This window comes from Castor canadensis, chromosome 7, assembly GCF_047511655.1.
Source record: "Castor canadensis chromosome 7, mCasCan1.hap1v2, whole genome shotgun sequence".
Taxonomy (NCBI): Eukaryota; Metazoa; Chordata; class Mammalia; order Rodentia; family Castoridae; genus Castor; species Castor canadensis.
Genome location: NC_133392.1, coordinates 32,840,180 through 32,861,765, shown reverse-complemented (window position 1 = coordinate 32,861,765; position 21,586 = coordinate 32,840,180). Strand labels below are relative to the sequence as shown.

The 21,586-nt window shown below is 43.6% G+C and overlaps 1 protein-coding gene across 1 annotated transcript in view; it reads right to left on the bottom strand.

Moving 5' to 3' along the window:
• The window catches only part of Blnk (B cell linker), an 86,386-nt gene that overhangs the window by 42,657 nt on the left and 22,143 nt on the right, over nt 1-21,586 (bottom strand). Inside the window, 7 exon segments of the mRNA XM_020175051.2 lie at nt 1,561-1,640; nt 1,643-1,703; nt 1,705-1,724; nt 4,843-4,999; nt 7,179-7,219; nt 16,590-16,639; nt 20,028-20,093. Coding sequence (XP_020030640.2) covers nt 1,561-1,640; nt 1,643-1,703; nt 1,705-1,724; nt 4,843-4,999; nt 7,179-7,219; nt 16,590-16,639; nt 20,028-20,093 — 475 coding nt within the window.

Below are 21,586 nucleotides of genomic sequence, written 5' to 3'. Positions count from 1 at the left end.
CCAGGGATTCATAGCCACACCAAAGGCTACCATGAGACTCTAGCTCTAAGTCCATGGCAGCCAGGTTTTCAGGAGAACCTGGAAAACTGGATTTTGTGAAGAATCTAGAATATGGTAGAAAGGAATTCAGCTTATACTAATCCCCTGTGTGTGCCAGGCTCTATATTTAGTGCTGTATATATGTCTTTTTTTTTTTTTTAGTTATTAAATCCTCAAAATAACCAGGAAGAGTAAAAAACAGACTCAGAGCAGTTATCTAGCTTGCTCAAAGTCACACAACTGGAAAGAAATTTGGGCCTAGATGCTGCCCATATTTTGATTTAAAAGCTCTTTTCTGTCTCCTGCTGGAAGGCAACTTACATCAAGGCAGAAATGCATATATATAAACCATAGTGGTATATTTGACAGGCATTTAAAAGTAAGTTATTTCTTGGAGAAGCTGCAATAATATGTCTAGCGAAGGTTAAGAGATGCCTTTAGTGTTACTGTTTCTCAGACTGTTAACACTTATAGGATTGTCCTAAAGATTATGCTTGAGGGCTTGGCTTTGACCTTATTTAAAAATGCAAGTGCAATGAGGCGCCATAACACACTAGGCTTTAGCAGCTATTACTATGTCAGTGGGAATGAGATTCCTGCTCATTTTCAACTGGCAGTAATCCCATAGAGAATAAGACTCCCAAAAGGTAGGAACTGACAGAGGGGAGACTGATGAGATAAACCTCAAGCAGCTATCTGGCTAGCCTGGGAGGTGGAAAGGAAGTGAAAAGTAAAAGCTGTCAAAGGGAAGTGAGAGGTCAGCTCTTTACAAGTTGTACAGGGTCTCCCTACATTCTGAGGGTCTCCATCACATGTCCCAAGTTGCCCCTCAGTATCTGGGAAGAGGAAAGTGGAAGGGCAGAGAAAAAGAAGGTGGAAGAAAGAAAGAAAAGCAGGGACAGGGCAGAGAAGCAAAGAAGAGTAAAGATAGGGGAACAACACCATAGGGAGGAAAGAACCCAAGGGAGGAGGAAGAGGGGACAAGAGGTGGGGTACAGATTCAGTGCTGACATTACGCCATACACCTGTGGAAGATTAAGACACTAGGGCTAGGGATGTAGCTCAGGGTAGAGTGCTTCCTTAACATACATGGGGTTCTAGGGCCTATGCCCAGCATGAAGAAGAAGGAGGAGGAGGAGGAGAAGGAGGAGGAGAAAAGGAAAAAGATGATGAAGGAAAGAAAAAATTACGATGTTTAAAATGAAATCATATGTACTATTTTTAGAGACAACAAAAACCTTTCAGTATAATATTGGAGGGGCTGGAGAGGGGCAGTCCAGAAGCAGCACCTGGAAGAAGGGAATCTCTCCACAGGCTGTCTTTCCTGACCACCTCCCTCCTTCCCCTCTGTATGCTGGGAAGCCTCTAGGCCAAGTAACACTTAGACAAACTTTGCGGAGTTTTTTGCTTTTGGATTTTTTTGGCAGTGCTGGGGTTTGAACTCAGGGCCTTGTACTTGCTAGGTAGGTGCTTTACTACTTGAGCCACGCCTCCAGCCCTATCAGGCCAGGTGCACCTTACCTCATCCTCAAGGAGGTCTCTGGGTTTGGGTGGGACTTGAGGCTTCTGCAGAGAGGTGGGGGCCGGCAGTGTGGAGGCAAGCCTGGCTTTGCCTGAAGGCCAGCTGGGCTTGCTGGGAAGTGTCTTGCTGAAGGGTGGACAGTGCCTCTGGCTTGATCGATTGTCTTGAACAAACAAAAAACATAACACTGAAGAGGATCTGGATCATTCCTTGGGTGGAAACCATGGAGATTTAAAAATTATAAAGCCCCTTGCATCTATGTAGCTACAAATAATCAGTAGTGCATTCCTTAAAGGAGCAAAGGGAAATGTTAAGCAAAAAACTTCAACTGTCCATTGACTTACAGAAGGATATCACCAGAAGCTTCCTTCTAGGGGATGGAAGCCCAGTTTGGGACAGCCCAACACAGCTGAACACAGTGGATAGAAGAAGTATGAGGCATCTAAGGGTGTGTGATTCTCAATCCTCTTTACACATTAGAACCCTCCGTTGAATTTTTTAAATACCCAGGTCTGGGCCCCAGCCCAACCTTACTATGTTTGAACTTCTGGGGTGGGGTCTAGTGTTGTGGGTTTATAAAGTTGCCCAGGTTATTCCAAGGTGTATGAGGGTGGTCAAGCTACAAATTCCTTCTCTCAAAGGCTTCCCTCCATCCAAGGAGAAGCTGTGAGAAGCTTGGTCCAGAACCACCCTTCCCAGCAGGTGTTAGGGAAGGAGTTCAAGGTTTGAACCCATGTGCATTTGGGTTCTGTCCCCTGCTGTCATTCACTAACTGTTTCTGATTGGGATAGTTATGCAACATCTCTAGGACTCATTTCCTCATTTTAAAACTGAGGATCATGATATCCACCTTAGAGAGCTCTAGTTATAGAAAGAAGTAGGGGTGGTACAACTGCCTTAGAGGTGGAGCTAATGTTACTGTGCCGTGTGATGGGGGCTTCACACCTCCAGTCTGCCCAGCTGATGTTGATACTTTGATTTACATTTTAGGAAATGCTTGACATAGGACATGCATCTTGGGGACAGGATAGTTCCTTACAGTGGCCTGTACTGCATCATGGGCTTCCTGCTGCTTCCTTCTGTGATAGTCCCGCAAACCACCCTTGGCTGTCGCTCCCCTGATACTAGGTTCTCCTTCTGGTGCCTGCTCCTGCCCTCAGCCCTTACTTCTTCCTTGGCCAAGAAGTGTGGTTAACTTTACATTTTCTGTGTTCACTAAATCATCTGCTTTGCTTTTCCCATAACTGTCATTTTTTTTTTCCAGTACTGGGGCTTGAACTCAGGGCCTTCACCTTGAGCCACTCCACCACTCCTATTTTTGTGAAAGGTTTTTTGAGATAGGGTCTCACGGAACTATATGCCCCAGGTGGCTTCGAACTATGATCCTCCTGATCTCTGCCTCCTCAGTAGCTAGGAGTACAGGCATGAGCCACTAGCACCTGGCTTATTTGCAGTTCTTAAAGTTTGCTTTTATTTATTTTATTTTATTTTACTTTACTTTATTTGTGGTATTGGGATTTAACCCAGGGCCTCACACTACCACTTGAGCTATACCCTCAGTCCTTTTGTATTTATTTTGTTTTGAGATAGAATCTTGCTATATTTGCCCAGGCTGGTCTTGAACTGCTGATCCTCCTGCCTCTACCTCCTGAGTAACTGGAATTATGGGCATGCACCAGCATGGCCAGCTTAGATTTCTTTCTTTCTCTCTTTCTTTTTCCCTCCCTCTCTCCCTCCCTCCCTCCCTTTCTTCCTTCCTTCTGTCTTTCTATCTTCTTTTTTTTGGTAGTAACTGGGGTTAACTCAGGGCTTCATGCTCTACCACTTGAGCGACTATGCCAGCTCTTTCTATGCTGCTTATTTTTGAGACAGCATTTCGCTTTATGCCTGGGTAGATATGGACTACGACCCTCCTATTTGTGCTTCTCTGAAAGCTGGGATGACATCACCATGCCCAGCTATTGGTTGAGATTAAGTCTTGCCAAAAACAGAATAACTAGGATTATAGACATGAGCTACTGTGCCCAACACTAGCTTAGATTTCTCAATGCAATATTTAAGCCCATAAGAAGTAGCAAAACATGGAGATCATGCTTTGAAGAGTATGCCCTGGAATGAGCCACTTTAACCCTGAATTGTGGTTTTCTGGTTGTCAAAATGGTCCTAACACAGCCCCTTCCCTCCCAGGGCTGTTGCAATGACTGAATAAGGTCATTTACCAAATCCAGTGGGCAGTGCATGGAGCACAGTGGTAGAGTGCAATGACTTTGAAAGCTGAGAGGCCCAGCTCAGATCCCAACTCCACCCTTACAGAACCTTGGCCCAATTTGCTCACTCTGAGTCTCTCCTCTTTCCTCTGTAAAGTGGAGATGAATCCTTTCACAAGATTATCAAGAGGGTTAAGTAGGCCACAGCTGTAAAGCACTAACTGTAAACTCTTAAAGTCTAGGAGTATGTCACTTTGCTTGCTGCTGTGCTTACTATAGATTTGGCACATAGTAGGTATTCAACAGATTAATTGTGGAACAAGGCACCTGGTACCCTAAAAAGGCAGTAGACATCAGTGAGGATGGACAGGTAGGAACACTTTATACGAATGCAAGCATTGCAGTGACCGCCATGTCTATGTTGCTCTCCTCACCCTCGAAGCACCTGGTCACCTGCCAATGCCAGAACATGACTTTCTTCTTGATGGACAATAAAAGGCATAGTCAGCTCTCAAGGTCAGACCTGAGCTGTGTCTGTTTTATCTGTGAGGCTAATTCCAGGCCTAGAGCTTACCATACCCCGCCCCCAGGTAAATATCCACAGTCCAGACTCCATGGCGATGAGGCTGTCTGGCAGCAGAGAAGGGAAGAGGGGCTTAGCAAACATTCAGATCTTTGAAGGGTCACCCTTGTTCTGTGTGGACTTCTAGGAGAAATTCCAGGATCTTATGCATAGAAAGTCCTAACAGAAGTGAGGACTAATCTCAGGATTGGCTTTCCATAGGACTGTAGAGGCAGAGGAGGGGGGAGGGCAGCCACCAGAATAGGCTTTGTTTATTTGGCATTCATTAGTTATTTTTATTAATTTTTAATTATTTATTCCTCCCTGTTTTCAATATCCCCGATTTAGGAAAGATGCCTTTCTGCCTGGGATGGGAAAGCCATACCAACCGGGATCCATTATCTGGGAGCACCTGGATAACCTGCTTGGAGGTGAGCCTGAAAGCAGGCAGAGGGCTCTCAGGCAACAGCCATTGTCCCTCCCTGTGTTTTAGAAAGGGGGGGTGACCTCACCTATATACTCGCCCCTGGCGAAGGGCAGGGCTGGGTGGACTGTCCTCATCTCCTGCTCGGCCGGTGGTGGCTCGTAGCTATCGTCACCGTTCTCCTCAGCAGGCATCACATACATCTCTGAGTCTGAGTGCTCATCTGGATTTTCATAGTCACTGTCCTGCAAATGCAGACACCACACTCAGTGTCTCTGTCTGGGCTGCTTAATCTGCAGACAATTCTTTCCTTAGGCGATCGGAGCTATTCACCAGTGTAGTGACAGGGAAGTCACAGCTGAGAAAGGCTGAGCTTGCAAGGTTAGGTACTAGTGACAGCTTGAACCAGAGGTAGAGTCTTACCTCCAAAGTTGATCGTGTTGACAACCACAGTGACCTGTGGAACATGTGAGCTCTTTAACCCTAAGGGTGACTGAAACTGCATGTGAATAAAGCACAGTAGATGACAATACAATGTACTTTTAAAAGTCAGGAAAAGGACCCAATAGATAGAATAAACAGTTGGTTTTATTTCTCACAAACGCTGAAGTCTGAGGAAAAAGTTGGTTTAATGGGAAAAGGGGAGAAGATGCCCAAGGAGAGGATGGTTTTGTTTCTAAGCGCTCTCTCTCTCTCTCTCTCTCTCTCTCTCTGGGCGTGTGTGTGTGTAGGGGGATTAGACTTGAAATGTACTTAGAGTCCATTTCTTTTCTTTTCTTTTTGTAAATACAAAACTTTATTTAAGTCCACATTTTATTAAAACATGTTGGCATGGTCTGAAGTTTAAACAGTGAAGTGGTGAAGTCTTCCTGGCCTCTCAACCCCTCCCCAGATAGGTGTTACAACTTCTTGCGTGCACCGTTCAGATAGAGTTTATGTGTATCATTTATGCATACATTAATATGGAGGAAAAATCTGACTCAAGACTTAAGGGATCCTGACTTCTGTATGCACCGTGTCCACACACTACCTCCCACAATACACGACCCACACGTGCTTTTCCAGTGAATTCATGGAACATCTGCTTTTTGGTCTGTCTCCTCTCACTTGCAATTTTATAACAGGAGTTCACTAGGCAGTCCTGGCAGCTTGAGGATCAGGCCAAGATCAGGCCTGCCTTTCATTCTGGAGATCTACTGAAGTAAAAATAATGGAGTGGCTGTTTACTCAATCCTTGTGATTGCCCATATCTTAATTTTGGTTCTCTGACTTTGGGGCAAACTATTCTCTTCTCTTCAGGATGAGTTTATTGTGTGTTTTCTCAGTCCCCACCGTGTGCTTTATTTATCCAGCTAGGTAGCTCCACAGCTCCACTGGTTGTGGACCACCCAGTTTCCTTCCTTTGTGAAAGAGGTAATGCCAAACTGCAGCCAGCAGGGGGCGCAGCTTCAGCGCTTCTGGGAGATCAGCAGCTGCTGGGCTTTGGGAGGAACTCCATGCCCAAGAGACCTGCAAAGAGGTCACCTTTGCCCTCGTTTTTCTTTTCCTACAGTTGAAGGAGTTGCTCAATACTGGAGGTCTGTAGCCTGAGTTCTGACAAAGTCTTATTTTAATTGTCTTGGCTTCATTTTCCTTGTCTCTAAGTGGGTGTGTGGTGGCTTTCTTGGATCCCTTTCTGATTAGACCAAAGATTGGAGCAAGCTAACATCTTGAATGGGCTTGATATAACCGAGGAACAATTACTGGGAAGAAAAATATTTTAGGATGGCTTGTCCTTATAAGAGAAAAGTGGCCACAGGGGTCCTGTGGATTGCAGAACTGTCTTGAGGAGGCTGAGAGCTCATTCTCGTACACCACCTGCGATGTCATCATGGCTGGGTCCCTCTCTCTCTCTCTAAAACCTCCAGAGCTCTGCTAGTGTTCTTCTGGGTTTGGATTTGGAAACTTTCCATGCAATAGATCTAGAGGCACCCTGCTGGGCCTGGCATTAACTCTAAAGCTGGCTGGTCTGAGACTCCAGGGCAGGGGTCAGGAAGTGACGGTGTGCCGGAAGTTTATGGCAGAAACATTTTCCAACTGATATGGACGCATTTTAAAATTTTAGCATCTGTCTTAGCTGTGCTGGTGAGCACAGGTGACTACTAGCACTGAAAATGGGATGTGAGTGGCTACCTCATAGGGCAGTGGTGAGACTCACGTGAGGTAATGTCTGGAATGTTCTTTGCCTTTCATGGAGCCAGTGCCGGCTCAGCTAGCCATTATGGGATTTCTGCTGCCTTATGTGGAGGTGACATTTCCAGCCCTTCCCTTGCCTCTCCCCTTATGATGTACAGCTGACCACCAGCATGTAGTTCAGAAACAGGTGTTTTAAAAGGCCTCCCACTGGGTCCTAGTACCCTCCTGGTCCCAGCAGCAAATACTTACAAAGTCATCGGACCACTGCTCTCCTTCATCAGCAGGGCTGTCTGAAATGGCAAGAGGGACAGAGACGTATGAGCAAGAATCTCAGTTGCCCAGCTCCAACCTGTCCACAAACACCCACACCTGCCTTCCCTTCTTTCGGGCTTGCTAGTGCCACTTCCTTGGCCTTGAACATTTATTACAGAATGACCATATGCTAATTCACCTTTGACTCCTTAAAAACAAAATCAATCCTTAAAGTATTAAGAGAAGAACCACTGGGGTAGAACAATGATGCCTTCTGACCCATTGTCCGCATTTGTCAAGGGATGAAGGCAATCCATACCATGTAGCTTCTACAGCTTTCTTTGAATCAGTGTGTGGATCAGAAGGAAGAGCACTGGACAGAGCTACACAGACCTAAATTCTCATCCCAACTAGTTGGAGATTGTGGTAGAACACCTAGCATCTCAGGGTCTCTTTCCAGATCTGTAAAATGAGGGGATAACATCTGTGATTCTCTCTGGTTCTAAATTTGATCTTTTGCTTGTTTTTGTTCAAAAAAATATGTCCAGTGTTGTACAGTATCCCAGGAATATTATCACAGCCTTATACCCATTTAGTCTTCTCAAAATCCTTGTCAGGAGACTGAGGCCCAGAGCAGGTAAGTGGTGTGCCCAAGAAATCCCAAACAAGGGACTGTGGAAATGAACTGTGACCTCAGCATCAGAGTAGCAACATTTTAAGCAGTGGCAGTAGAATGCTGTCCCTCTCTTGGGAAAACATGGTGACAGTGTAAGAAGGAGCCTCAGTCTACTACCTAAGTCTGAGTCAAATCTTGCCATAAACAGAAAATAATTCTTAACAGATTGCTCTTTGAGTTGACTGATAGTAAATTATAGTGTATTGCGATCATTGGGGTTTTCCATGAAAATCAGAAGAATAAATCCTCTTCCCAACATGGTTGCCTAGTAACGTGGGGAAAGAAGTATCTAGTCCCTTACGTTTGGGGATAATTGAAGATCAGTGCTTCAGATGGGAAGACATTTTGTTTTAGCCATTTCTATAGGATACTTTAGACAATGTCCTTCTGAAATCCACTGCCCTGCCTTGGGAAACTGGACTTGCTCAGCCTTTTCTCAGTGAATCAGGTTGACTCCACAATCAGTCATTTGGAGAAAGTGGTTGTAGTAGCTATCTAACTAGTTTTCTTGTCTTCATTCTCTTTCTCCTCAACTCACCTACAGAGAGGCTGTCTACTGTTTCTAGTTATTTTCTTGAATATTTTTTTTTTAGTGGAACTGGGGTTTGAACTCAGGACTTCACAGCAGGCACTCTGCTACTTGAGCCACACCTCCATTTCATCTAGTTATTTTCTTAAAACAAAGGTTAGATCATGTTCCCCTCCTCAAGAATCATCAGTGACTCCCTATGGAATAAAATTGAGGTTTTATGTCCACATTTTAGAATGCCTCCATTCCCTTCCCCTCATTGACTTCTCTCGCTGTAGCCTTCCCTGCCCCCCGCAACTTTCTGCAACTGTGCACTTCAGGTAGCACTCTGATCTGCCTATGCTGGTCCCCAACCCACTGCCTTCTTCCTTGGAGATCCCTATCCTTTCTCCTCCATAAAGGCATCCCAGAACCTCTTGTCATAATGCTTTACCCTTACCTCTGGACCTCTTATAAGCTGCTGGTGCCTTATTCTGTGCACTTCATTCTGACCTGTGCTATGATTAAGTTGTTTTTGTCTCTCTGGACTGAAAAGGCTTACTCAATTTATCTTTAAGTTTGGGTGGTATTTTGCACTTGCGTTCCATGTACTAACAAATATTGAGGGGGGGGGAGAGGAGGGGGGCGGAGTGGGTGGTAAGGGAGGGGGTGGGGGCAGGGGGGAGAAATGAACCAAGCCTTGTATGCACATATGAATAATAAAAGAAAAATGAAAAACAAAAACAAAAACAAAAAAAAAATAATGAATGAAAATGAGTATATTAGTAATGAATTCCATTCTAGCTGGAAGTTAGACTAAGTGTTATTCTTACAATAGCACTATATATGTGTTATTATTAACTCTGTTTTTATAGTTGAGAAGACTGGGCCTAAAAGAGGTTGGGTTGCAAAACCTACCTGGGGCTACATAGCTAGCAAGTAGGGGACTTGGATTGGAGGCCAAGCTCCCTAAGTTGACTCCTGTAGCTGAAAATGAGAATGATCCAATCCAGACATTGTGGTACATGGGGGCAGGAAAAAGAAAAAAGCGCCATGTGATAGAGGCCATTTGATGGTGCCCCACTCATCCCCAGCTGCACTCATCTCCTGGTCCAAGGGCAATTCACAGCATCGTACCTTATAAGGTTACAACCTTGCAATCACCCAGACTGAAAAGTGTGGCAGTCCACAGTACTAGACCCAAAGTCGTGGCTTTTTCTCAGTATGTCAGGGAACCTCCTGAAATAGTTGGGTGGTGGTTTTAGAACCAGGCTGTCTGGTTCAGATCCTGTCTCTGCTTTGTATGAGCTGTTTGAGCTTGGATCAATGATTTAGTATCACTCAGGGGTCAATTTCCTCACCTGTAAATCAAGGATTAAAAATAGTGACTGCCTCGTATTTTAATGAGAATCAAGTACTATACATGTGAAGTGCTTAGCAAAACCTGGCAAGCAATAAATACTTTATTAATTTGTTGTTGTCTTGAGCTTTGCAAATGTCGCAGTAAGCCCTCAAAGCACCATTTATATTGATTTATTCCAATGGCAATCACACAGTATGGATACCATAAACAAATGGGTCTAAAAAAGCCTCTAGTATAATGGGCAAAATTCTAGGGAGGATAATTCAAGTTTACTATGGGCCAGGTGGTTTCATTTTTTTGTGTGTGCAATTGCATAGCCCCTATCAGGAAGCTGAGATACTGGTGAGGCTGCCTGCCAGGTAAAGCCCCTCCTATACGCTACTCTACCTGGTTTGGGTTTATGTCATAGTCCCATGGCACACAACAGAGAGACTCCTCTTCTTGTGAGTCCCGGAATTGAGATCCATGTAGCCCCCTTGGCCTGGGGCACAGCACATGACACACTTGAGAATGACCAAGACTGCTCCAGGCCAAAACATACAGGGGGTCAAGCTTGGGTCCTCAGATCAGAGTGCCTGCCTCAGAACCCTGGTTCCTCCCTTTGCCACCAGCGTGGTCTTGCACATGTTGTTTAACCTCTGGGCCTCAGTTTCCTCATCACCAAAACGGACATTGTTAAGGGTCTTTCCCAGGATGTCGAAAGAATGAAAAGAAAGAATTCCTGTAAAGCATTGTAAGAATATCTGCACAGAGTTGACTCTGCATATGAGTGATTACAGTAATTTGCATTCTCTGCAATCCTCCAAAGGACAACGGGGAGAGGTATTCTTATCTCCAGATCAGGAATCAGAGGCTCAGGGAAGCTGTAAAACTGTTCCAAGTTCCCACAGTGCTTAGAGGGCAAAGCCAGGATTCCAATTTAGGCCAACGTCCAAAGTCTTCACACCAAACCATACTGCACAATGGGAATCAAAGACTTAGAGACCAGAAGCATGTCTGGGCATTTCAGAAGTAGATAAAATTCCCCAATATGGCCCATTACTTGGGGTCATTACCAGTGCTGGGAAAGTTCAGGGAAGGCTGTGCTCCCTGTGAGCTGAGAGACTGCACCAGTCTGTGTGCCAGGGGCAGGACTGCGGAGGGACTTTAGTGGACAGGCAGGATTTGAAGGAAGATGTCTCTCTCCATCAACTAGGACAGGGGCTTGTGTGTCAGTCCTAGAAGGAGGGCTTGACTGGTAGTCAGGCAGGCATCTCCCTAAGGAGGGACTTGTGCCCAGAACTAAGGAGCTCTGCTGGAGGGGACAGGAAGGAATGCCAGGAGATAAAGCAGCTAGATGTGTGCGCTGTAAACCAAGGGGGTTTCAGCCACAGCAAACGCCACAGGTTCTGGTGACAAGCTAGAAATGAGCCTGGCATTTGAAGAGCTGGAGGCTGACCATACTGAGGGCTCTGGGAATGGGATGGCTAGAAGGACAGTAAAGGGATCTGTGGTGACGGCTGGAGCACATGGTGAAGGCCCGGGTGTGAGTCCACCTCTTGGTTCCTGGTGATCAGGAGTGCCAGAGACCTGGGATTGATGCTGATGGTGTCTCAGCCTCAGTGTGGTCCTCAGCTGGATCCTACTCTAGGCCACCAGGCCCTGAACATTTTATCCCCCTCACAGAGCTGGTGGTGGGTGTCAGGGAGCTAGTGGGAATTGCGCAGCATGACCATAAGGAAGGAAAGAAGGTGGGCCAGGGATAGGTGCAGGCAAAAGACAAAAAGGGGTAGTGGATGGCCAATCCCACAGAGCAACCCTGAGAATGAAGAGGGATGTTTTATCATGGGGGCTGGGAGAGGGGTTCTGAGTCTATAACTTAACACCTTAAGAACTCCCTTTGTTTGTGTGCTTATTCAGCCCTTCACAGGGTTGTTAACAGAGGGGTGACATGCAGTCATGAGGCAGCCTAGTAACAGAAAAGTAACCCACCATGGAACTTCTCGTAAGCAAACAGGTATCTCCATGCTAGACTTTTTATTACTCCCTCAGCACCACCCTGAGCCATGTCTAAAGCAATAAATCTCTTCTAAATTGTAAATACCCGGACAGTGGTAAATATCTTTGCAAGATAAGTGTTCAAAGGGGCGCCTCTGAGCCAGGCTTGTCTGGTAAGAGGGAGTCTGCCCCAGATTTGACCTCTCAGGCAAAGTCCTCTACTTAAGACCTTATGAATATTGGTCGTATCCAATTAAAGGCCTGGAAATTAGCATAAGCACAAGTGGAGAATACCCCACTTCTGTGATCAGGCTGTGTTAATTAAACCTGCCAGCCACCCTAGCCCCTCCCTCAGGGCTGCCCACATTTTTCCCTTCATCACAACTTATAACTTGATCTTTAAACAAACAGATCAATGCTTCCATGATCTGGCAGGAGCCCACCACTTTTCTCTTGCAGTGCTTCCTCTTTCCCTTTCCTCACTTTTTTTTCAATAAAGTTTTGCTACTGTTTTGCAACTTGTTACTCTGTCTAGTTCTCTGTTTCTGACACAAGGACTTAGAATCTTCTGGACTAGTGTCTTTGACTACTCAGACTACTACAACCATAATGGGGCCCATCCTCCTGGCTCAACCATCACCTTGCTGTGTGACATTGTGTAGTCACTTTGTCTCTCTGATCTCTAGTTATCCCCAAAATGAGAAGCTTGGATTAGATCCTCTTTCAGGACTTTCCAAGCTTTAAAAATACTTTGAATGCGGTTATAGTCCTCTTTTCTTAGTTCCATGTGAAAACAGCAATTAGTTTTGTTGTTCCATCATGATAGAGTATAAACAGGAACATAGAAAATTAAACAAATTCTGGCACCACTCAGGACCCCAGGGCAGAGCAGAGCAGTGTTATGTCTCACTTCTTTGTTGGACAAAGGGTGACTATGCATTCCCAGTGCTTCTGTGATAGACATTCACCAAGTCTCTGTCCAAGTCTTCTTTTGCCCTGGAATATTTTATTCTTTTCTACCCTTCACTTTCCTTCTCCTTTCTTTTTCTTTCACTTTAACATGTAAACATGTTTCCTGTGTGTGACACAGTGTCTCACTATGCAGCCCAGACTGGCCCTTAAACTTGTGATCCTCTGTCTCTGCCTTCTGAGAGTTGGTAATATGGATGTGTGCCAGATTTTTTTTGCGGGGGAAGGGGGGTATGAATTTTTTTTCTTTTAAAATCTACTTTTTGTAGATACATAAAAACATAGACATTATACATGTTAATAGAGTAATGTGATCTTTCAATACATGTATACATTGTATAATATTTAAATCAGGTTAAATATATCTATCTCCTCAATCATTTATCATTTCTTCATGATGTATGAAGGAATCCTCTCTTCTTGCCTTTTGGAAATGTACAGTACACTATTATTGCCAACTGTGTGCAATACTACCCAGAACATCTTGCGTCTATCTCACTTGCTTCTAGTAACTCAGTATTCTTTCCTCAACCTTTCCCACCCATGCTCTCCCCAGCATCTGGTAACAACCATTCTGCTCCCAACTTCTGTGAGATCAGCTTTTACAGAGTCCACAAGGAGTGAGGTTGTGCACTATTTGTCTTTCTGTGCCTGACTTATTCATGTAACATAGTGACCTCCAGTTCCACCCATCTTGTTACCAATGACAGGACTTCATTCTCCCCGTCCCTGCAGGTTTTGGCAGTACTAGGTTTTGAATTCAGGGTCTTGCACTTGCTAGGCAGTCTGCTCTACTACTTGAGCCACACATCCAGACACTTCATCCCTTTTTATGGCTGAATAGTGTCCCATTGTGTATATTACTCCATTTTCTTTACCCATTCATCCTTTGATGGACACTTAGGTGGTTTCTGGTTCTTGGCTTTTATAACTAGTGCTGCAATAAACATGGGTGTGCAGATGTCTCTTTGAAATACTGGTTTCATTCCCGTTGGATTTATAGCCAGTAGTGGGATTGCTGGATCACATGGTAGTTATATTTTTTGCTTTTTTGAGAAACCTCAATTTTCTTACAGGTCCTTGGATCTCTTCCCTACAAGACATCAATGGGGAGAGGTGGACCTCCTGGGATGTAACAACAGTCCCTGGAGATCAGGGCCCAAGGGGACAGGAAGAGAGGCTTTGCTCAGTTCTGACCCCTCGGGGGCTTGTGGAGTGACTGGAGATGGGTGGTCCTGCAATTGGAGCAGGTACTCAAAAGTGGTTTTTGCAAAAGAGCACAGACAACTTACTAGAACCTATGGATCAACAAAAGCAGGAGACAAGTGTGGTATCATTGTTTTGCTTTGTTTTTTGAGGTACTGGGGTTTGAACTCATGGTCTACACCTTGAGCCACTTCTCCAGCACTTTTTTGCGATTTTTTTTTTTTTTCCAGATGGGGACTTGTGAATCATTGCCCAGCTGGCTTCGAAACTCAAACCTCCTGGTCTCTGTCTCCTGAGTAGCTAGGATTACAGGCCTGAGCCACTGGCATCTGGCCTCTGTCTCCATTTTGTATCTGTACCCTGTGCTTTGAGCCATTCTCTCCTGCAATCACTTTGCAATCTTCCAGGATGGAAGGACTGAATCCAGAAGGACAGGACTGAGCCAATAATTAACATCTTTACAAGGGAAACTGTCCCCAAGATGAGAAATAGCAGAGCCTCTGCAGGACTAACTACCCACCAGGTGGTAATGACTCTTCTTGTAACCAGGCCCCACCTGACCAGTCCTGAGGCAAGGACTACCTGTGACCACCAGCACATACCTGTGACTGAGACAGTTTATGCATACCTCTCACCCTGCTCCCAATTCTTCCTCCTCTGTTTAAACCTAAAGCAAATGTTTGGCAGGGAAGAAGGGTTGAAATGTATTCTTACCTCTTCCCAAGGCCTGCCCATGCCCTTCCTCTGACTTTCACCATTACTTGTCTCTTTAGTTGACCTATTGGAGTAAGTGTCCAGACCTGGCATATGAAGCCAGGTGTTTGGGCCTGGAGCCTGAAACTCCTGCAGCACAATGACCCCCGAAAACTCAGAGGTCCCTTCCCCCATGTCTCAAGCCTAATCTCAGTCACAGATGCAGGAGGCTGCTGAACTGTGAAAGCTGAGGAACTGGGAAATATGTCCTGCAGTTAATATAGGGGCTCTGGTGCTTCATAACACCAAGAAATGCCCCAGAAAAGTGCAACAAAGGGAGGAGTATGGGTTTTTCCGTTGGAGGCCACAGGTACTTTGGACACATTAAGTGTCTCTGGAATGCATATTCTTTTTCTGAGACAGGGTCTCACTATGTATCCCCAGCTGACCTTGAACTTTCGATCCGCCTGCCTTAGCTGCCTGTGTACTGGGATTATAGGTGAGCACCACCGTGCCCAGCCTGAGATAGTAATTTCTGTATAATGGTTCTAACGGGATGATTAAATGGGGTATGTCAGTAAAGTGCTTAGCATAGTAGCACCCAGAACAGAGTGAATACCTCACAGGTTTTGGTTGTCTTCCCTTTCCACAGCCATGCCAGCTGCCTGGGGCTAACACACTGCTCAGTGGACCATGACGTCCCTCTGGGCAGTGTCTTCTCTTCAGAGAGAAAGGCAGGGCTGGTGGGTCCCAGCTGAATGCAGCAGGCCTTATACCAGCCTGATCTGCACCCTGGAGGGGCCAGCCTTCCTTTGTCCTGCACTCTAACTAGGGAAGGTGCTACCGTGACTCTTTTGTCACCCTTTACTAGGTGTTAGCCCTTTCTATCATCTGCCTGGGAAGGTCAATATCACTAGGGTCAACCTACTCCTGGCTTAGAGGGCTTGGGGAAGCCACTTGTCGGCAGGGTCAGAAAAGGGACATAATTCCAGTGTCTAGGGGAAACAAGAAGGACTAATTTTGGAGACTTGGGTGGCCCAAGTCTTTAGAGGCCTCTGAAGAGCAGCAGACTGGCCTCCCAGTCTCAGGGAGTCCAGTGGATTCTGAGCACTATGTACTGTGACCCCAAGGTCTTTTGCCACTCCCTGAGGTCAGGAGTTGCTTCAGGGCTGATTTCTTTGGCCCTGGCCATGAAGCTGAGCAGGGACCTCCCCCATCCCCCCACCCGCCAAAGCTCAGGAGAAACAGCTGAGATGGGGAGGAGGGTAAAAACCTGATTGCATGTTGGACTGTATGACTGCTGGGGTTGCTTGTAAACCCCAAGACTCCACCATAATTTTCCCATCAAGCCTATTTAGATACTTTAATAAGTCTAGTCTGCTTTGTTTTCTTTTTTCAAAACTTGGAGAAAAGAATGCATTTGTTCTCATTTTACTAAGTAGCTTCCTTGACTTATGGATTAGGGAGGTTGTAAACCCAGGGCAGGATCCCTCTTTCTTAGCTCCAAATTGCATAGAAATCCCCTGACCTCCTGTGTAAAGTTGCTGACTGGATGGCAGAGTCAGTCAGTAAAGGTTCTATGACTAGTGAGTTAGAGAAAGTGGTAGAATAGGTCAGGGACCAGACTTGGCCCTCATCAACATTTCTTGGTGGGATAAGATTCCATTCATGCGCAAGATGGATTCAACTATCTGATTTATTGCTATTTTGACCAGTAGCAGAAAAAATTCTTTGTGGACACTATAGCTTGTTTAGCATTGCGTTTCTACTGACGACCTTGTACATGGCTGGCACATGGAATATGCCATGTTTGGACACATGGATAGATCAATAAAATGATTTAGGTAGTGCATGACCACTACAGAGTCCATTGCTCAATGGATTTGGTCATTCTTGAAACTAGGATAATAGGCATCTTTGTTTTCAAATGAGTAGAATATATTTCCTTTCCCAACAAATAAATAGGAACATTAAATTAGTCAAAAGTCAGTTAAAGAATTTAAGAAATATGCTTACCTAAAGCATAGTCCCTTCGAGGAACACTTGGAGGTGCTTTGACTTTTAGCCTGTAGATAATAACCATTAGACCAATGGTCAGTGGGTAGAAAAACTATTGCCAGAGCCTTAATAAAAGTTGACATAGAGATAACAGATAGACAACTAATAGAATAAGGGGTTCCTTAGATCCATTGCCTCAAAAGACTTAGTGTATTATAAATGTAGTGAAGCCATTAATCAGAGGTTCCCTCCACAGAGCACGATATGGCTATGACTTGGCAAAGGGAAATTGAGTGGTAAAAGAGCTCTGTGAGGTCAGAATACTGGAAGCACTGCATTCAGAGGTTTAAGGAAGATCAGTGTTGATTGGTGGATGGGAAGGAAGAGAAGTGGAACTATATTTTAATGGTTTACAAATGGCTCTAAAAAAAAACCCCAGCACAACAGTTAGCTGCAATAAGTAAGCACTCCTCTTACAGGTTGAACTGAAATAATTTTCTACCATTTACAAACATGACAAATAACTAAATACTGAGCATCTCAAGATTTAAAGTTTATGATAGTTACTACTTTTAGTAATAATTACCTCTAATGTTTAAGAATGATTTACTTAATGAAATTTAAAATACATACAAATAAAGCTCATATTCAGTAGCCTTTAGTTACTAAAACATACCCTTTTATAGAAGCAGTATATAGGGTAACCATTATGTATACAACATTTCATTTTTTTAAAAGAAAGCAGCACAGAAATTCATATTTGATTTTTAAAACTACAGGAAAACCTTTACAAACAGAATTGTACATTTTTCAAAAATAAAAATATTTACATTTGAATAAAAATTCTGATTTTTTTCCACTATGGGCTCTTACGTCTATTATTTCATCCAATTATCATCATGAGCCAACAATTGTCATCAAAATAAGCCTATGATGAAGTCTGGAAAGAGATTGTCTACATTGTCTGAGTAATTGCAGGGAAAGAAAACAAAAACAAAACTGGGTCTGGGCGGCTTATGGAACAGCAAAATTTCAAAACACACAAGCTGGCAATTATCCACTATTACCATCATTTCATGAAAGAAAAGAAAGGCAGTTTTCACAGAGCCAAATCATCTTGGAATAAAGGGTAAACTCAGGAATGGACTGTCAGATTCTGACCACAGATCAGGAATAAAAGGTGTGTTTGGAACTTTGCTTGGTACCTGGCAGCCACACACCAACCCCAACACCCGGTCCTTCTTTCCTTCTTTGTTCATGTAACTATAGACCTGTGAAAACTTGGTTGCAGCCTTGCATAAAGGAACCTGTGTGTTCAGCTGTACTTCCTGCTTTCAAGGTAGCACCTGCTGCCTGGCTTCAAGTGAGAACTTAACTGCAAGTCACTTTGAACCAAGGTGCCCTTGACTTTGCCCAGTGTAATGATCATGGCAGCCATATTTGCAGAAAGAGAAGAAATATGTTTTGTCAAGTAAAAGAGCTCTAGGGGACAATGACCAGAATGTATGAACTAGAGACTCAGAAATATTCGGAGCTCCACAGCTTCTGCAAATATGACTGACCTTGGAATAGAGGACTATTTTATACAAGAGGCTTCATATAGTAATATTTATAAAACTGCAGTTGTGGGACAATTAATCCAAAATTGCTGGGAATACTAGAGACTTCATGAAGAATGAGATGCTGTGTGTATCAGAAATAATAAATGAAAATAATCACAAGCCTGTCCCAGTGACAGTGAAGACAAATTCTACTTCTCTGGATGCTGGCTGCCCACAGCAGAGGACCATTCTGACTGCTGTGGTGATCACTACACACTGAGACTCATTTACATTTGATGGTCTAAAAATACCACCGAAAGTGATTTCTTACTTTTAAGTTTAGCAAAGATCAAAAAGAATGAAGAAACTCTGTTCTGAAGGCACAGGGAAATGAACTTTCATATACTATTATCAGCACAAAATTACAAGAGGGAAATAAAAAAATTAAGGGCACAACTCCTTCCATTCAGAAATTTCATTTCAGGAATTTAGCTAACTGGTGTACTCACAGTCTGCAGAAAATATTAATTGAAGTATTATTTGTGACAGGAAAGTGGAAAGAGAATTGCGATTGATATGATAGATGCCCCCCAAAAATGTTGGTCCAGTTGAATCTCACACCTTCTCTTCTGAAAAAATGTTCACCAATATATACTTAGCTCATTTAATTATAATGCATTTATAGTAAACTACTAATCAGTGGTTTTAAAAAAAATGGTTTGTTTTTATATACCAATAAAGAAAGATGTCCATGATAGCATTAAGTAAAACCAACAAAGTAAGTGGATAGAATGGCATTTGGAGTATGCTGCCGTTTATGAAGAAAATGCATGTGCGCATCTGTGTGCCCTGCCGTGTGTGCATGAAAATGTGTACATACACATGGAGTGTATAGCTGAACTCACTCAGGACATTTCTGGAGAACAGAATGAGATGGGGATATGAGGAAGTGGGCAAGTAAGTTTGACATCCTATCATCATACAATTGCGAATTCTTTGATTTTTTTTCATGGTAAATAATCTGAGTTACTTCCATTAAAGATCAAACTTAAAAATTTAACAATAATCTGGGCACCAGTGGCTTACGACTGTAATCCTAGCTACTCAGGAGGCAGAGATCAGGAGGATTGAGGTTTGAAGCCAGCCCAGGGAAATAGTTCTTGAGACCCTATCTTGAAAAACCATTCACAAAAAAAGGACTAGTGGAGTGGCTCAAGGTGTGGGCCCTGAGTTCAAGCCCCAGCACTGCAAACAACAACAACAACAACAAAACTTAATACCATTTCCCCTTTCCTCTTGACTTAGATTTTGAGTGGCAATTTCTATTCTTTTTTTTCCCCCTGAGGTAGGATTTCATTATATAGCCCAGGCTGACCTCTAACTCAAGATCCTCCTGCCTCAGCCTCCCAAGTAGCTGGGATTACAGGTGTGTACCACTACACCTCGTTTAATTTCTATTTTCTTCTTAAAAAGCTTAAGGTTTTTTGGTACACAGGAAGAATTAGAATTCTAGCTTTCCCTATCCAAGTGCTCATTGAAAACACTATTTTAAAGCAAAAAATTGAAAAAGCAGAAATCGAAATGTGGACAGCAGATATAGTATTCCAAAGGAATTAGGCCTTGGTTTTGTGTGTTCTGATTTCATTTTCTCCAGGAGTATCCTGGTGGACCTTAATTTGATGGTTATCCAGCTGGTTTTCCTGCCAGGCATCTTGAGAGGGCACAGGTCACCTCTTCTGCAGAGAGAAGGAAAATCCAAGTTCCCAGAGTACTACCTCACTCACTCGCCTTGTTTCCAGAATGCTGCCATAACCATCAGGACTTCCAGCCACTAGTAAGAAAGGGTGGCATGCTGAACAGGTTGCAACTCCTCACTGGGGTAACAACTTGGTTACTTAAATAGATGCCAACTTACTTTTTTATTTTGTCCATTATTCCACCTTCATTGTTCTTAATATCATGGACCATCTTTTGAAGCTGCCTGTAAGAAAAAAATTAAAATTGAAATATTAATAACCAGCCTTACTAAAAAAAAAAAGGCCTCTCATCTTGAATACAAAAAAGAGAAAAAAATTGCTATAGAAGACTTCCAAATACCATGACTTTTATTGCATTTAAGTGACTATTTGAAAGTCACCATCAGCCTTTGACCTTCAAAAAATTCAGAATCTGATAGAGCAGTGGTTCTTACATTTCCTTGTGTCCCCTGGAGGGATGCTGAATGGTGGATATTGCCAGCAGCCCTCCCCGCATTTCTGATTGGATAGGTACATGGTCGTGGAAGAATTTGAGTCCCTAACAAGTTCCCAGATGGTACTGAGCACCACTGGGCTGTGGTAGCTCCTTTTCCCACCATGGCCTTTTAATTGTGCCTGAGTAAAGCAAACCGGCTTGAGGAGAAGGAAGGTCCTTATTAACCACGTGCAGGTTTAGACCAGTAAGGCTAGTGGTCAGTCTGTTAGCACGATGTAGATATGCACTTTGCTAGATTGTTCACTGTGTGGGTTTAGACTGCTCAGTGCCTGAATGTTTTCATTTATTTTATAGTCAGATGCTCTTTTTGAGCCATTGTTTGCAAAGGCTGCAGGCAAGGTGAAGAGACTGAGGCAGAACATGACAAGACAAAAGGCCTGGACCTGCTTGGAGCCCAGCACCACCAAAATGACTTCTGTTCTGCATTCCTAGAGATGCTGTGAAACCGATGGAAGGAATGCAGTGATGCTGGAGACTGTAACTTGAAGGACAAAAAAGTAGTACGAGCTTTTTCTTTTTCTCTCTCTTCCCTCCCTCCCTCCCTCTTTCTTTCTTTCTTCCTTTCTTTCTTTTTCTTCTTTCTTTTGTCAGAGGTAAATAGGAATAGTGGTTGCTCACATAAATTATATATCTCTTAATTTCTTAACTCTTTCTTATTAAAATGTAATATGTTCTGGGCCTTGCTGCTCACGCTTGTAATCCCAGCACTCTGGAGGTTGAGACAGGAAGATCAGGAGCTTGAGGCCAGCTTTGTTAAGACCTGTCTTAACCAAAATGACAACAAAATAAAAATGTGTTTGTGTGTGTATAAAATGAAAGAAGCCAATTTCAAAAGGCTACATATTATATGTACTTGACATTCTGGAAAAGGCAAAACTATGAAGACAGTAAAAAGATTAGTGGTTTCTACAAGTTTGAGGGTTTAAGGAGGGATGAATAAGGGAACTCTGTGCTCAAGGACAACCTCAGCTACATAGGGAGATTATGTCTCAAAACAAATAAACAATCAAAGAACCAGGCCAGGTTTTTCTCCTGGGCCAGGCTTAATTGCAAAGACAGAAGAGCTTTCCCAACCTCCTAAGTATCTTCTAACTGTCCTCTTCTGCCTGGGATTCCTTTAATGACAAGTCTTTTTAGGGGAATCTTTTTATGATACTGCGATAGTAGATACCTGTAATGCATATTCATTGTATCAAAAATTGGAAATCATACTAAAAATAT